The 16,059-nt window shown below is 52.2% G+C and overlaps 1 protein-coding gene across 1 annotated transcript; it reads left to right on the top strand.

Moving 5' to 3' along the window:
• Positions 1 to 10,364: 10,364 nt before the first annotated feature.
• Positions 10,365 to 15,211, top strand: LOC147098074 (uncharacterized). The gene is made up of 2 exons (XM_085970856.1): positions 10,365 to 10,451; positions 13,361 to 15,211. The coding sequence occupies exon 2, from the start codon at positions 13,619 to 13,621 to the stop codon at positions 15,098 to 15,100; it is 1,482 nt and encodes a 493-aa protein (XP_085826982.1). The 5' UTR covers positions 10,365 to 10,451; positions 13,361 to 13,618; the 3' UTR covers positions 15,101 to 15,211.
• The last annotated feature ends 848 nt before the right edge of the window (positions 15,212 to 16,059 follow it).

Here is a 16,059-nt window from a genome sequence, read left to right as displayed (position 1 = left end):
CTCGTCGCTTTTAATTGGACGAATTGACAGGTATATCAATTTTATTGACTAAATTTTAAAGATGTCTACTACTGGCCAGCCAGGAGCCCTCCCAGAAGCACAGCCACAGCAGCTTTCAGACACCGGGCTACACCAGCCACACCAGCCGGCTTGGCTGCAAGCCCTCAAACCACCGTACCTGGATCTAAACCCACAGGCAGCAAACTCAGCCCTCAACTTCAAACACTGGCTGGACTGCTTCGAATCCTACCTGGAAGAATCCGGCGTCCCTCAGAGATCCAAACTAAGAGTTCTGAACGCCCAAGCGAGCCCGAGAGTATACGCACTCATCCAGGACACGACTACATACGAGGCCGCTATCAACCTACTGAAACAGCAGTACCGGAGCCCGGTAAATTACATGTACACCAGGCACCTCCTAAGATCCCGCCCGCAACAGCCAGGAGAGTCTGTAGCTGAATTTTTACGGGCGCTAAGAGCACTCGGCAGGAACTGTGACTTTAAAGCGGTGACGGCTGTTGAAAATACGGAAGATAATATTCGCGATGCCGTTGTGAAAGGCCTACGGTCCGACTACTCACGGCAAAGACTGCTTGAAGCTAAAGACCTCGACCTGGACAAAGCTGAAGCCCTCGCTCTCTCCCTAGAGGTGGCCCATCAGGACCAGGAGGCGTTTTCCAGGTACTGCTCGCGACCCTGGGACTCGGGCCCGACCCCTACCGCAATACCCTTCGCAGCGCCGCCCCCGGGACCTACCTCAGCGTCGGCGTCCCGGACCCGACCGGGACCGCCACCCCCGGTACCGGCTCCGACATCGGGCACCCGTGATCGGGCCGCCGGCTGCTTCTTTTGCGGCCAGGAGAAGCACCCGAGGTCGCGCTGCCCAGCCAGGAACTCTACCTGCTCAACCTGCAGGAAGAAAGGCCACTTCTCTAGGCCTGCAGGAGCGGATCTTCAGAGGCCAGCAGTGCCTCATGCGAACTGTGGAGGCGGCCATCTTCTTTCAAGGCAACTGAGGCCAGCATCCCCACATGTGAGTCATGGGGGTGGCCATCTTTGATCAAGGCAACCGACCCCAATAGTGCCTCATGTGAGTTATGGGGGCAGCCATCTTCTCCGCCATTTTGTCCTACCTCGTGGGAGACGCCATTTTACCCACCACGCCCGACTGCCACCGGGCCCCCGGACCCGACGACCGCCTAGCCCGCAGACGACAACGACTCGCTTACCTACACACTAGCCTCCGTCACTCTGGATCAAGCCCGCCCACACCACCTGTCCAAGTCGATGATGGACATCAAAGTAAACGGCCACACCACGACCTGCCTGTTCGACAGCGGAAGCACGGAGAGCTTCATCCACCCAGACACGGTGAGCCACTACTCCCTCCCTGTCCTGCCAACGCGCAACCGAATCTCGATGGCATCGAGGTCCCACGCCACGGACATTAGCGGCTACTGTGTTGTGACCTTGTCGGTTAAGGGTACGGAGTATAAAAATTTTAAACTCCTCGTCCTCCCCCAGCTCTGCGCTGCCGTCCTACTAGGGCTGGACTTCCAATCCCACCTCCAAAGTGTAACCCTAGCATACGGTGGACCCCTCCCCCCACTCACAGTCGACAACCAGCGAATGTTAAACCGCCCACCGCGTAACACCTGCAGCCTATCCACCCTCAAGGTGCCGCCACCTTCCCTGTTCGCTAACCTCACCCCCGACTGCAAACCCATCGCTACCAAGAGCAGGCGGTACAGCGCTGGGGACAGAGCCTTCATTAGCTCTGAGGTGCGGCGCCTCCTGAAAGAGGGCATTATCGAGGGGAGCAACAGCCCCTGGCGTGCCCAGGTCGTGGTCGTTAAGACCGGCGATAAAAATCGCCTGGTCATCGACTACAGCCAGACCATAAACAGATACACCCAGCTGGACGCATACCCCCTTCCCCGCATATCTGACATGGTCAATCAGATTGCACAATACCGCGTATTCTCGACCATCGACCTTAAGTCGGCCTACCACCAACTCCCTATCCACCCCGAGGACCGCCAGTACACCGCCTTCGAGGCGAATGGGCGCCTATACCACTTCCTTAGGGTCCCCTTCGGTGTCACCAACGGGGTCTCGGTCTTCCAAAGGGAGATGGACCGGATGGTTGACCAGAACGGACTGCAGGCCACATTCCCCTATCTAGATAACGTCACCATCTGCGGCCGCGACCGGCAGGACCATGACGTGAATCTGGAGAAATTCCTCCGTACGGCCCAACGGCTGAACCTCACCTACAATAAGGAGAAATGTGTGTTTAACACCTCGCGCCTTGCCATCCTTGGCTGTGTAGTAGAGAACGGACTCATCGGCCCCGACCCCGAAAGAATGCGCCCCCTCATGGAGCTACCCCTCCCCCACTGCCCTAAGGCACTTAAGAGAACCCTGGGGCTCTTCGCCTACTATGCCCAATGGGTGCCCAATTATGCGGACAAAGCCAGACCCCTCATGAAGTCCACATCCTTCCCCCTCACGGAGGAAGCGTGCGCGGCCTTCTCCCTCATCAAGGGAGACATAGCCAAGACCACAATGCACGCAGTGGATGAGTCCATCCCCTTCCAAGTGGAGAGCGATGCATCCGACTTCGCCCTAGCCGCTACCCTTAACCAGGAGGGGAGGCCGGTGGCCTTCTTCTCAAGGACCCTACAGGGCCCCGAGATCCGACACTCGTCGGTCGAGAAGGAAGCCCAGGCAATTGTGGAGGCGGTACGGCGCTGGAGGCATTACCTGGCAGGCAAACGATTTACCCTCCTCACCGACCAACGTTCGGTTGCTTTCATGTTTAATAACAAGCTGAGGGGCAAAATCAAGAATGACAAGATCTTGAGGTGGAGAATCGAGCTATCCACCTACGATTATGATATCTTGTACCGGCCAGGTAAGCTGAACGAACCCCCTGATGCTCTTTCACGAATTACATGCGCCAGCGCACATATTGATAGACTTCAGACCCTCCACAACGACCTCTGCCACCCCGGGGTCACCAGACTTTACCATTTCATTAAGGCCCGCAACCTGACCTACTCCATGACCAGGAACTGCCAGACCTGCGCCGAGTGCAAACCGCACTTCTATAGGCCGGACAGAGCAAGCCTGATCAAGGCCACCCGCCCCTTCGAGCGCCTGAGCATCGACTTTAAGGGGCCTCTACCGTCATCTGACCGCAATGTGTACTTCCTCAACATCGTTGATGAGTACTCCCGTTTCCCTTTTGCCTTCCCCTGCCCAGACATGACCAGTACCACGGTCATCAAGTGCCTGAACGACCTCTTCGCCTTGTTCGGGTTCCCGAACTATATACATAGTGACCGGGGCTCCTCCTTCATGAGCGAGGAACTCCATCAGTTCCTACTAGCGAGAGGTATTGCAGCAAGTAGGACCACCAGCTACAACCCCCGAGGGAATGGCCAGGTGGAAAGAGAGAACGCGACGGTATGGAAGGCCGTCCTCTTAGCCTTAAAGTCTAAGGGCCTCCCAACCTCCCGCTGGCAGGAAGTCCTCCCGACAGTGCTGCACTCCATCCGGTCACTACTTTGCACTGCCGTTAACGCCACCCCCCATGAACGAATGTTTGTTTTCCCCAGGAAGTCGACTACGGGAACCACTCTACCAACCTGGCTGACCTCTCCGGGGCCCGTCTTGCTGCGAAAGCACGTGAGGGCCCATAAAATGGACCCCCTGGTCGAGAGGGTGAACCTCCTGCACGCCAACCCCCAGTACGCCTACGTGGCTTACCCAGACGGGCGGGAGGACACTGTCTCCTTACGAGACCTCGCACCCTCGGGCACTCCGGAGACACCACCTTTACCCCCCCCCACCACCCCCCCAATTCCAGCCCAGGTAGACGGCATGCCGGAACCCCACGAGCCTTCGCCGACCACGCAGACACCAGCATTAACACCGGATAATGCAGCACCGCCGCTGCGACGATCGGAGAGGCTTACGAGGCCTCCGGACAGACTGACATACCAGAACTGGTAGTACACTTCACCCCGCCGGACTCAAATCTAAACAAGGGGTGAATGTGGTAAACCACTTTTATCATTCACTATCGTTACACTATAGTTATCACTGTTGTACTGTTATCACTGTTCTCACTGTTGTATCACTATACGAGGTCGCCTCTTGTCGCGCTGTTATACCTGGGCTGACCACCTCCGACTCCGCCCATGGCTCCACCTACCTGCCCAGGTATAAAGGTAGTCGACTGGCTGGTATTCCTCCTTGTTGGACCCGATCACCCACGAGGGTGGGCTCTGTTATTTAGTCAATAAAAACCTTTAGTTACGTTCCTAACTCGTCGCTTTTTATTGGACGAATTGACAGGTATATCACCTTTTAATCTATTTTTCCAATCTGCCTTAGCTAACTCGCCCCTCATACCTATGTAATTGGCTTTATTTAAGTTTAAGACTCTAGTTTTGGACTTAGGCAAGTCACTCAAAATTAATGTAAAATTCTATCATATTATGATCACTCTGCCCCAGAGGATCCTTTACTATGAGATTGCTAATTAACCCTGTCTCATTACACAATACAAGATCTAAAATAGCCTGTTCCCTGGTTGGTTCCATGACATATTGTTCTAGGAAACTGTCCTGAATACATTGCATGAACTCATCCTCCAGACTAGTTTTGCCAATTTGATTTGTCCAGTCTATATAAAGATTAATGTCCCCCAAGATTATTGCATTACCTTTGTTGCAAGCTCCTACTATTTCTTGATTAATATTTTGTCTAACAGTATAGCTACTGTTAGGGGGCCTATAAACTACTCCCACCAGTGTTTTCTGCCTCTTGTTATTCCTTATCTCCACCCATACTGATTCTACTTCCTGATCTTCTGAGCCGAGATCCTTTCTCCCTACTGTCCTTATGTCATCCTTTATTATCAGGGCTACCCCCACTCCTTTACCATTTTGCCTGTCTTTTTGAAACGTCAAGTACCCTGGAACATTTAGTTCCCAAACTTGGCCACTTTGCAACCATGCAGCACTCCAGATGTGGTCTCACCAGTGCCCTGTACAGTTGTAGAAAGACTTCCCTACTTTTATACTCCATCCCCCTTGCAATAAGGGCCAACATTCCACTTGCCTTCCTAATTACTTGCTGTACCTGCATGCTAACGTTTTGTGTTTCATGTACGAGGACCCCCAGACCCCTCTGTACCGCAGCATTTTGTAGTCTCTCTCCATTTAAATAATAATTTGCGTTTTTATTCTTCCTACCAAAGTGGATAACCTCACATTTTCCCACATTATACTCCGTCTGCCAAATTTTTGCCCACTCACTTAACCTGTCTATATCCCTTTGCAGACTCTGTGTCCTCCTCACAACTTCCTTTCCCACCTATCTTTGTATCATCAGCAAATTTGGCTACAGTACACTCGGTCCCTTCATCCAAGTCATTAATATAGGTTGTAAACAGTTGAGGCCCCAGCACCGATCCCTGTGGCACCCCACTAGTTACTGTTTGCCAACCTGAAAATGACCCATTTATCCCGACTCACTGTTTTCTGTTAGTTAGCCAATCCTCTATCCATGCTAATATATTACCCCCAACCCTGTGAGCTCTTATCTTGTGCAGTAACCTTTTCTGTGGCACCTTATCGAATGCCTTCTGGAAATCCAAATACACTACATCTACTGGTTCCCCTTTATCCACCCTGCTCGTTACATCCTCAAAGAACTCCAGTAAATTAGGGCGGATGCAATGCTGTGGTTTAGAGAGAGAGAGAAAGAAACCTTGAGATAACACTGGGGCTCTCGAGGGAGGTGTCAACCATGGCTCAGTGGGCAGCACTCTCGCCTCTGAGTCAGAAGGTTGTGGGTTCAAGTCCCACTCCAGAGATTGTGCGCAAATTGGCTGCTGCGTTTCCTACATTACATCAGTGACTACATTTCAAATGTATTTCATTGGCTGTAAAGCGCTTTGGGTCGTCCTGAGGTCATGGAAGGTGCGATAGAAATGCAAGTCTTTCAACGGCCCTCCGCCCCAGTAGTTGTGCTGGGGGTGGGTTTGCGCTCTTGTCTGTGTTAATGAAACCTGCCGTGCCCAGTGTTGGGGCTGGAGCCTGCTGAATGAGGTGCTGGTAACCAATCGGATTCCACTAGTAGTTGGAGATTGGCTCTCCTCTCCGTGGGATCCTGGCGGAGCAGAGACGGGAATAGTTGGGAGAGATCCACTCTGGTATCACAAGCAGTGTAGTGGCTCTGGGACCTCCGCCTCCCTCTTGGCTGTTTTATCTCTCTGATGATTTGACTCAAAATATTTAACCTGATTGTAGTTTGTGTATTTCAATCAACTGTTTCTAATGATCGATCTTAAAATCTTAATAAATTTAACTTCACGCATTGAGTGTTAGGTATAGGTACCAACGATATAGGTAAAAAACAGGATGAGGTCCTAAAAGCTGAATATAGGGAGTTAGGAGGTAAATTTAAAAAAAAGGACCTCAAAGGTAGTAATCTCAGGATTGCTACCAGTGCCTCATGCTAGTCAGATTAGAAATAGAAGGATATTTCAGGTGAATATGTGGCTAGAGGAATGGTGCAAGGGGGAGGGATTCAAATTCCTGGGACATTGGAACCGGTTCTGGGGGAGGTGGGACCAGTACAACTGGACGGTTTGCACCTGGGCAGGACCGGGACCAATATCCTAGGGGAATGTTTGCTAGTGCTCTGGGGAGGGTTTAAACTAAAATGGCAGGGGGTTGGGACCTGTGCAGGGAAACAGAGGAAAGGGAAGCAAGGATAGAAGCAAAAGACAGGAAGGAGAAAAGCAAAAGTGGAAGGCAGAGAAATCAAAGGTGTAAATCAAACAGGGCCACAGTAAATAATAATATTAAAAGGACTAAGAGTGTTAAAAAAACAAGCCTGAAGGCTTTGTGTCTTAATGCGAGGAGCATTCTTAATAAGGTGGATGAATTAGCTGTGTAAATAGATGTAAACGGATATGATATAATTGGGATTGCCGAGACATGGCTCCAGGGTGACCAAGGCTGGGAATTCAACATCCAGGGGTATTCAATATTCAGGAAGGACAGGGGAAAAGGAAAAGGAGGTGGGGTAGCATTGTTGGTTAAAGAGGAGATTAACACAATAGTAAGGAAGGATATTAGCTCTGATGATGTAGAATCTGTATGGGTAGAGTTGAGAAATACCAAGGGGCAGAAAACGTTAGTGGGAGTTGTATACAGACCCCCAAACAGTAATGCTGAGGTTGGGGATGGCATTAAATGGGAAATTAGAGATGTGTGCAATAAGGGCACAGCAGTTATCATGGGTGATTTTAATCTAAATATAGATTGGGCTAACCAAGTTAGTAACAATACTGTGGAGGAGGCAATCCTAGAGTGTATACGGGATGGTTTCCTGGACCAATATGTCGAGGAACCAACTAGAGATCAGGCCATCTTAGACTGGGTATTATGTAATGAGAAAGGATTGATTAGCAATCTTGTTGTGCGAGGCATCTTGGGGAGGAGCGATCATAATATGATAGAATTCTTCATTAAGATGGAGAGTGAAGTAGTTGACTCAGAGACTAGGGTCTTGAATTTAAAGAAAGGAAACTATGATGGTATGAGGCACGAGTTTGCTAGGATGGATTGGAGAATGTTGATGGTGGCTAGGCAATGGCAAACATTTAAAGATCGCATGGATGAACTACAGAAATTGTTCATCCCAGTTTGGCATAAAAATAAAACAAAAAAGGTGGGGCAACCATGGCTAACAAGGGAAATTAGGGATAGCATAAGATCCAAGGAGAGGACATATAATTTGGCTAGAAAAAGCAGCAAACCTGAGGATTGGGAGCAGTTTAGGATTCAGCAAAGGAGGACAAAAGGATTAATTAAGAGGGGGAAAATAGAGTATGAGAGTAAGCTTGCAGGGAACAAAAAACTGATTGTAAAAGCTTCTATAGATATGTGAAGAGAAAAAGATTGGTGAAGTCAAGCGTAGGTCCCTTGCAGTCAAAATCAGGGGAATTTATAATGGGGAACAAATAAATGGCTGACCAATTAAATACATACTTTGGTTCTATCTTCACAAAGGAGGACACAAATAACCTCCCAGAGATGTTGGGGAACATAGGGTCTAATGAGAGGGAGGAATTGAATGAAATCAGTATTTGTAGGGAAATGGTTTTAAGGAAATTGACGGGATTGAAGGCTGATAAACCCCAAGGGCCTGATAATCTACATCATAGGGTACTTAAGAAAGTGGCCCTAGAAATAGTAGATGCATTGCTGGTCATCTTCCAAAATTCTATAGACTCTGGAACAGTTCCCATGGATTAGAGGGTAGCAAATGTAACCCCACTATTTAAAAAAGGTGGTAGAGAGAAAGTGGGGAATTATAGACCGGTAAGCCTGACATCGGTAGTGGGGAAAATGCTAGAGTCCATTATAAAAGATGTAATAGCAGAGCACTTGGAAAACAGTAATGGGATCGGACAAAGTCAACATGGATTTGCAAAAGGTAAATCGTGCTTGACTAATCTACTGGAATTTTTTGAGGATGTAACTGGTAAAATAGATAAGGGAGAACTAGTGGATGCGGTGTATTTGGACTTTCAGAATGCTTTCGATAAGGTCCCGCATAAGAAATTAGCGTGCAAAGTTAAAGCACATGTGATTGGGGATAAGGTACTGACTGGATAGAGAACTGGTTGGCAGACAGGAAGCAAAGAGTTGGAATAAACTGGTCTTTTTCTGAGTGGCAGGCAGTGACTAGTGGGGTACCGCAGGGATCGGTGCTAGGACCCCAGTTATTCACAATATATATTAACGATCTAGACGAGGGGACTAGATGTAATATTTCCAAGTTTGCAGACAACACAAATTGGGTGGGCGTGTGTGCTGTGAGGAGGATGCAGAGAAACTCCAGTATGATTTGGACAGGTTGGGTGATTGGGCAGATGCAGTATAATGTGGATAAATGCGTGGTTATCCACTTTGGTGGCAAAAACAGGAAGGCAGATTATTATCTGAATGACAATAGATTGGGAGAAGGGGGAGTGCAACGAGACCTGGGTGTCCTTGTGCACCAGTCGCTGAAGGTAAGCATGCAGGTGCAGCAGGCGGTTAAGAAGCCAAATGGTATGTTGGCCTTCGTAGCGAGAGGGTTCGAGTGCAGGAGCAAGGAAGTCTTGCTGCAGTTGTACAGGGCCTTGGTGAGACCACACCTTGAGTATTGTGTGCAGTTTTGGTCGCCTTATCTGAGGAAGGATGTTCTTACCATGGAGAGAGTGCAGCGAAGATTCACCAGACTGATACCTGGGATGGTAGGAATAACATATGAGGAGAGATTGGGTCGATTGGGCTTATATTCGCTGGAGTTTAGAAGAATGAGAAGGGATCTCATTGAAACTTATAAAATTCTAACAGGACTAGACAGACTAGATGCAGGAAGGATGTTCCTGATGGCGGGGGAGTCCAGAACCAGGGGTCACAGTCTAAAGATAAGGGGTAAGCCATTTAGGACAGAGATGAGGAGGAATTTCTTCACCCAGAGAGTGGTGAACCTGTGGAATTCTCTACCACAGAAGGCAGTTGAGGCCAATCCATTAAATATATTCAAGAAGGAGTTAGATATATTTCTTAAGGCTAAAGAGATCAAGGGATATGGGGAAAAGCAGGGACAGGGTACTGAATTTGGATGATCAGCCATGGTCTCATTAAATGGCGGAGCAGGCTCGAGGGGCCGAATGGCCTACTCCTGCTCCTATCTTCTATGTTTCTATGTTGGTCTTTTATCCTGTTAACTGGCAGTTGTGCACTGCAGTTTTTAAGTACAGGGTAGTAATGTGTCTGCCTTGGGAGAGTTTGATGGGACAGTGTAGAGGGAGCTTTACTCTGTATCTAACCCGTGCTGTACCTGCCCTGGGAGTGTTTGATGGGACAGTGTAGAGGGAGCTTTACTCTGTATCTAATCCGTGCTGTACCTGTCCTGGGAGTGTTTGATGGGACAGTGTAGAGGGAGCTTTACTCTGTATCTAACCCGTGCTGTACCTGCCCTGGTAGTGTTTGATAGGACAGTGTAGAGGGAGCGTTACTCTGTATCTAACCCGTGCTGTACGTGCCCTGGGAGTGTTTGATGGGACAGTGTAGAGGGAGCTTTACTCTGTGTCTAACCCGTGCTGTACCTGCCCTGGGAGTGTTTGATGGGACAGTGTAGAGGGAGCTTTACTCTGTATCTAACCCGTGCTGTACCTGCCCTGGGAGTGTTTGATGTTGACCCTGTGTGCTCACCCTTCCATTGTGATATTATTTGCCCCTTTATGAGGTCACACTCGCTCCTCGCCTCTCGTTTCTTCTGCTGGTTGTTCCACCCGGTTTATATTTGGTCAGATCTGTGAGGCTGGAGGGAGAGATCGTGCCCTTCGGAGAGGAGTGTCAGTAAATGTGGTGAGTCCAGGGTCAGGGGATAATGTTGGAGAAGGTTCCTCTTCCATCTGTCTTCCTATATCTTGTTTGGTTAGTGTCCCAGGCGCTCTCCGCTCTCCCGGCCCCACCCCAGTGACCATTCTTACTCTGAGCTCCCTGACGGTGAATACCAGCTGGACGTTCCACTGTGGCACGTGTCACAGCTCGGCTTGTTTCCATCATTGCCTCGGTACCCACGCTAGTTCAGAGGTCACTGCGCACTGATCAGAAGTGAGCCTTGGCCTGTGGCTCCGGTTGAGTTTAGCCACGTTAATGTAGACTTGAAGCCACCTCCCGTGCCCCCCAACTCTGTCCCTGGGCGCTCAGTCCCAGGGCGCTCTGTGTTTAGTCCGTGAGGTCTCGGTCTTTACTCTGTCCCACACCGGCCAGACCCGACACAACCTTTCACTTCTGCAAAGGTGTAACTACGGAGTCACTGTAACTGCTGCCCGAGCCTGACGTTTATCACTGGTGCCTCCAGCCAGCACTGTAACACGTCCTTCGTTAATCCGTCCATTCTGATTCAGAACTAAAATTTGAATCTTAAACATTTCCCTGTTCATGTTTTGTTTGGAGTGAGCACTCCACCCTGTGAGACTGTCTCCTGCTCTTTCACTCTCACTGATACTTCCTCCCTCTCTCTGCCTCTTCTGTGTCTTCTATCCATCTCTCTCATCCTTTTCGTCCTTCTGTCTCTCTGTTCCATGCTGACTGCGTGTCTTTCTGGAACACTCTGTCTCCCTCTTCCTACCATCTGTTGTGTCTCTCTCTCCCTCTACCACCTTCTCCCTCTCCCCCCCCTGCCCCCTCCCCCTCTCTCTCTCCCCCTCCCACCCCCCGCACCCCCTCTCCCTCCCCTCACCACTCTCTCTCCTCTCCCTCTCCCTCCCTCTCTCCCTCCCTCACTCCCTCTCTCCTCTCCCCCCTCTCCCCCTCTCCCTCTCCCTCCCTCTCTCTCTCCCCCTCCCTCCCCCTCCCCCTCCCACTCCCCCTCTCTCCCCTCTCTCTCTCCCTCCCACCTCTCTCCCGCTCTCTCTCTCTCCCTCTCTCTCTCTCCCTCTCTCCTCACCCCCTCTCTCATCCCCTCTCTCTCTCTCTCCTTCTCTTTCTCTTCCCCTCTCTCCCCCTCTCTTCTTCCTCTCTCCCTCCCTCTCTCCCTCCCCTCTCCCTCTCCCTCCCTCTCTCCCTCCCCCTCTCCCTCTCCCTCCTCCTCCCCCTCTCCCACTCTCCCCTCCCCTTTCTCTCTCTCCCCCGCCCCTGCCCTCTCCCTCCCTCTCTCCCTCCCTCCCTCTCTCCCTCCCTCGCTCCCTCTCCTTCTCTCCTCTCCCCCTCTCCCTCTCCCTCCCTCTCTCCCTCCCTCTCTCCCTCCCTCTCCCTCTCTCCTCTCCCTCCCTCTCCTTCTCTCCTCTCCCCCTCTCCCTCCCTCCCTCTCTCCCTCCCTCACTCCCTCTCCCTCCCTCTCCCTCTCTCCTCTCCCCCCTCTCTCCCACTCCCACTCTCTCACCCTCTCTCCCTCCCCTCTCTCTCTCCCTCTCTCTCCCTCCCTCTCTCTCTCCCTCCCTCCCTCTCTCTCTCTCCCTCTCTCCTCACCCCTCTCTCATCCCCTCTCTCTCTCTCCCTCTCTTTCTCTTCCCCTCTCTCCCCTCCCTCCCCCTCTCTTCCCCTCTCTCCCTCTCTCTCTCCTTCTCTTTCTCTCCCTCTCCCCCCTCTTTCCCCCCTCTCTTCTCCCTCTCTCCCTCTCTCTCTCTCTCCCTCTCTCCTTCTCTCCCTCTCCCCCCTCTCTCCCCCTCTCTCCCCCTCTCTCCCCCCTCTCTTCTCCCTCTCTCCCTCTCTCTCTCTCTCCCTCTCTCCTTCTCTCCCTCTCCCCCCTCTCTCCCCCCTCTCTTCTCCCTCTCTCCCTCTCTCTCTCTCTCCCTCTCTCCTTCTCTCCCTCTCCCCCCTCTCTCCCTTTCTCTCTCTCTCCCCCTCTCTCTCCTGATCTGTCTCTCCCTCTCCCCCTCTCTCTCTCCCTTTCTCTCTCTCTCTCTCCCTCTCTCTCCCTCTCTCCCTTTCTCTCTCTCTCCCTCTCTCTTTCCCTCTCTCCCCTCTCTCCCTCTCTCCCTTTCTCTCTCTCTCCCCCTCTCTCTCCCGATCTCTCTCCCCCTCTCTCTCCCTTTCTCTCTCTCTCCCCCTCTCTTCTCCCTCTCCCCCTCTCTCTCCCTTTCTCTCTCTCTCCCCCTCTCTCTCCCGATCTCTCTCTCCCTCTCTCTCCCTCTCTCCCTTTCTATCACTCTCCCCCTCTCTCCCGATCTCTCTCTCTCTCTCCCTTTCTCTCTCTCTCCCTCTCTCTCTCCCTCTCCCCCCTCTCTCACTCCCTTTCTCTCTCTCTCTCCCCCTTTCTCTCCCAATCTCTCTCTCCCTCTCCCCCCCTCTCTCTCTCCCTCTCTCCCTCTCTCTCTCCCTCTCTCCCCTCTCTCTCCCTCTCCCCCTCTCAGTTTCGGAATGGGCACCAGCAGGAATGTGTGCTGACTCCAGATATGATCTGTGCTGGGGCAATGGTGTGGAACGTGAGAAAGATGATGAAATTGAAGCGGGTGAGTGCTGGCAGAGGCTGTGGCTCCCAGTAGAACCAACTCGCCCAGTGGCATCTCCCGCTCACCCTGGTGCCCGGGTTTGAGTTTCTAGTCTTTGAACAAGTTAACAAAGACCAATTTTTAACAAAAAACGTTAAATTGAAAATTGAAAGCAAAAATGAGGCTGTTTCGGGACATATTGTTCTGGTTCTGTTCAGTTAATAAAAGCATAGGAGGTTGTGCAGTCACTAACCTGACCCTGCCCACCACTGCCAGCCAGTGTCACGCTATCGGGCGTCGAGTGTATGCTGGACTGTAAAGTGCTGTGCTCTCTCCTAGGTCTCCTGGTTGTCTCCTCCTTTTCCCCGCTGTCTTTCACGTCTCGCGGTGGAGGCTGGTCTGATGTCACAGTGAGTGTGGCCATGCCAATGCTGAGGTCGGCGCGAGAGTCTGGAGGAGTTTTCCAACCCACCTTGGAGACGAGCAGAGCAGGCAATGTAGGGCTGGCCCTCCTGGGCGACTGGCACACGGCCAGCCCGCTGCAATGGTAGGCCAGTGGTGAGAAGGTCCATCGACAGCAGCTGCCCGCTGGAAAGAATGGACAAAATGGACAAGGGAGAAGGGTGTCCACAAGTCCTAGAGAGGGAAGCCCTCCGATTTGACACTTGCACCTCTTCTGGCTCTCGTTTAGATTTACAGTTTGATCCTGCCCACTTATCTGACAAAACTGAGATCAAGGTGAGAACTGGGAATAAGATTGTGAGGTATCAGTGCAGGCGGAAAGTGAGGGGACACACCTACACCAGGAGAAGAGGAAAGCCACAGCTTTGTATCTTAGCGCCTGATGGCAACTTGGATGGCACTTCAGAACCAACTCCCAAACCACTAAATAAACCCAAGAGGAACTCCTGGAGGGTAGCCCTGGACAATCACCGGGACATTCAATTCACCCAACTGGAGCCTGAGGAGCCCTCAACCTCCAAGGGCAAGTGCGCCTCCAGCACGTCCAACATCATCGCGACGAGCACAGGCCAGGCCTGTGACCTTGAAATGAACTGTGAGCCGAGGGCCTGCCCAGCCCACCAACTTAACGAGGCAGCAGCGAGGGAGGCGGGCAAACTGGGGAGGAGGAGAAAGGCCCAAGGGAAGAGGAAGAACATGGAACCGTGCGAGAAGGTTTGCCGGAAGGCGGCGGCGGTGGAGCAGCAGCAGAGCGAAGCAGCTTCACACTGGGCCTCGGAGGAGAAGCGAAGGCAAAGATGCTGCAAGCAAAGGGATGAGTGTCAGAAGAGATTGGTGAAGGAGCAAGGGCACCCGTTGAAAAGGACGTACGGGGAAACCAAGGTGAACAGGCTCAGTGCAGCGTCCCATGTAAACGACCAAGTCGACAAGGGTCATGGGCCAGAGGGGCCTACCAGCCAAGAGTGCATCCAGGGCCCACACACTCCGCTGCAGAAACCCAACAGCATGTGTTTCCAGAAGTGGAACAAGGAATGCCAGCTCGAGGCCGAGCCCCGGGGGAAAGCCTGCCCCACTGGCCAGTCTGAGCAGATGATGAGACGCAGTGGCCGCCACTACAGCGTGAGCCGGGCAGACGCCCAGACACAGACGGACTCCGTGGCCAGCTGCCGGTGCTGCTCTCCCGAGCCCTCCACCTCCGGTTATGGCAGCCAGACCAGCACCCAGAGGGCGGCCAGAGAGTGCGACAGCCACACCTCCTCCCTGACGTCAGGGGAGCGGAGCAGCAGCAGCAGCCGCGGCAGCTCTCAGGCGTCTCTGGGAGAGTGCGCCAGTAAATGCTCCTCCCAGCCCTCGGAGTGCTGCAGTGATGGGCAGCAGGCTGTGGGCGAGTCTGCAAGCAGCGACCGGCCTTTTGCTGCAGAGTTGGCGTACCCAGTGCCCGGCCCAAACAGGACCAGGGCTACGGCCCCTGGAGAGAGGCGAAGAATCACGTCCACGATGACCACGCGGGCACTGACCTCTGTGGAGAACCCGCGCAGGAGGAGAAGGGTTGCTACCCGGGTGACAGCCTGCCAACCACAGCACTCCCAGGACAACTGGGGCTGCCTGATCTTCTAACTGCTCCGGTTACAGAACAGAGACTGAATGCAAAGTGCATGGTGTAAATATGGGAGAGCTTAAATAAAAAGCAGATTATTGATGTACAAAAGTGGGGTTCATGCAGGACATGGGGAGGGCTGCAGGGGTTCTGGGGAGGGGGTGGGAGAGGGGGTGCAGTGACCACTGGGACTGTGCTGGGTGTGGGTGGACTGGCCAAACAGATGAACTCAAACCTGTCCAGGGGATAGGGGGATGAGCCAGATATTCAGGGTGTACATCATTTAATAACTATCCCATCAGAACATCGGACTGATCCTGATTTATTAAACTCAGACATAAAATGGTTTCAGGCAGCTCTTGCTTCCCCCCTCGCCAAGTTTCTCTTCCCCCTTGAGGGCCTTGGCCTCCACGCTGGCTCACCATCCTACTGGTGCCTGTAGCCTGTCCAAATAGCCACCTTTCCAAGGCCACGCACGCTGGCATAGAGACCCTGATCCTGACCTCCAGCTGCGGCCCACAGGGGGTCAGCGCGCAGGAAGCCGGGCTGCTCGAGTCCTCGGGATGCTGAGGATTAAGTCCAGAAGCTCTGTCACCACACTGGTTAAAATCCGATCATTCAGACCGGGGGGAAAGCCTGTGTCTTTCCTGCCCTTTATCGCTCAGAGATGTACATCAGGGCGCTGCTGTTGGATACTTTAGATAGAGAACCAAAATAGTGCAACCGTTTTTGTGTATGTGTGTAAGGGTGCACGTCATAGAATCATAGACTGATACAGCACAGAAGGAGGCCACTCGGCCCATCGTGCCTGTGCCGGCTCTTTGAGAGAGCGATCCAATCAGCCCCACTCCCCTTCTCTATATATCCGATTACCCTTTTGAAAGTTATTATTGAATCTGCTTCCACCCTTTGCATTCCAGATCATCCTAACTCCCTGCGTTAAAAAACTTTCTCATCTCCCCCTGGTTCTTCTGCCAAT

This window comes from Somniosus microcephalus, chromosome 30, assembly GCF_052327205.1.
Source record: "Somniosus microcephalus isolate GS21.2 chromosome 30, FLI_Smic_1.0, whole genome shotgun sequence".
In the NCBI taxonomy this organism is placed as follows: domain Eukaryota; kingdom Metazoa; phylum Chordata; class Chondrichthyes; order Squaliformes; family Somniosidae; genus Somniosus; species Somniosus microcephalus.
This window is presented reverse-complemented; position numbering and strand designations above follow the sequence as displayed.

What these genes read in the sequence shown, in the direction of transcription:
- LOC147098074 (XM_085970856.1), top strand. Translation starts at nt 13,619, where the DNA reads ATGGACAAAATGGACAAGGGAGAAGGGTGTCCACAAGTCCTAGAGAGG.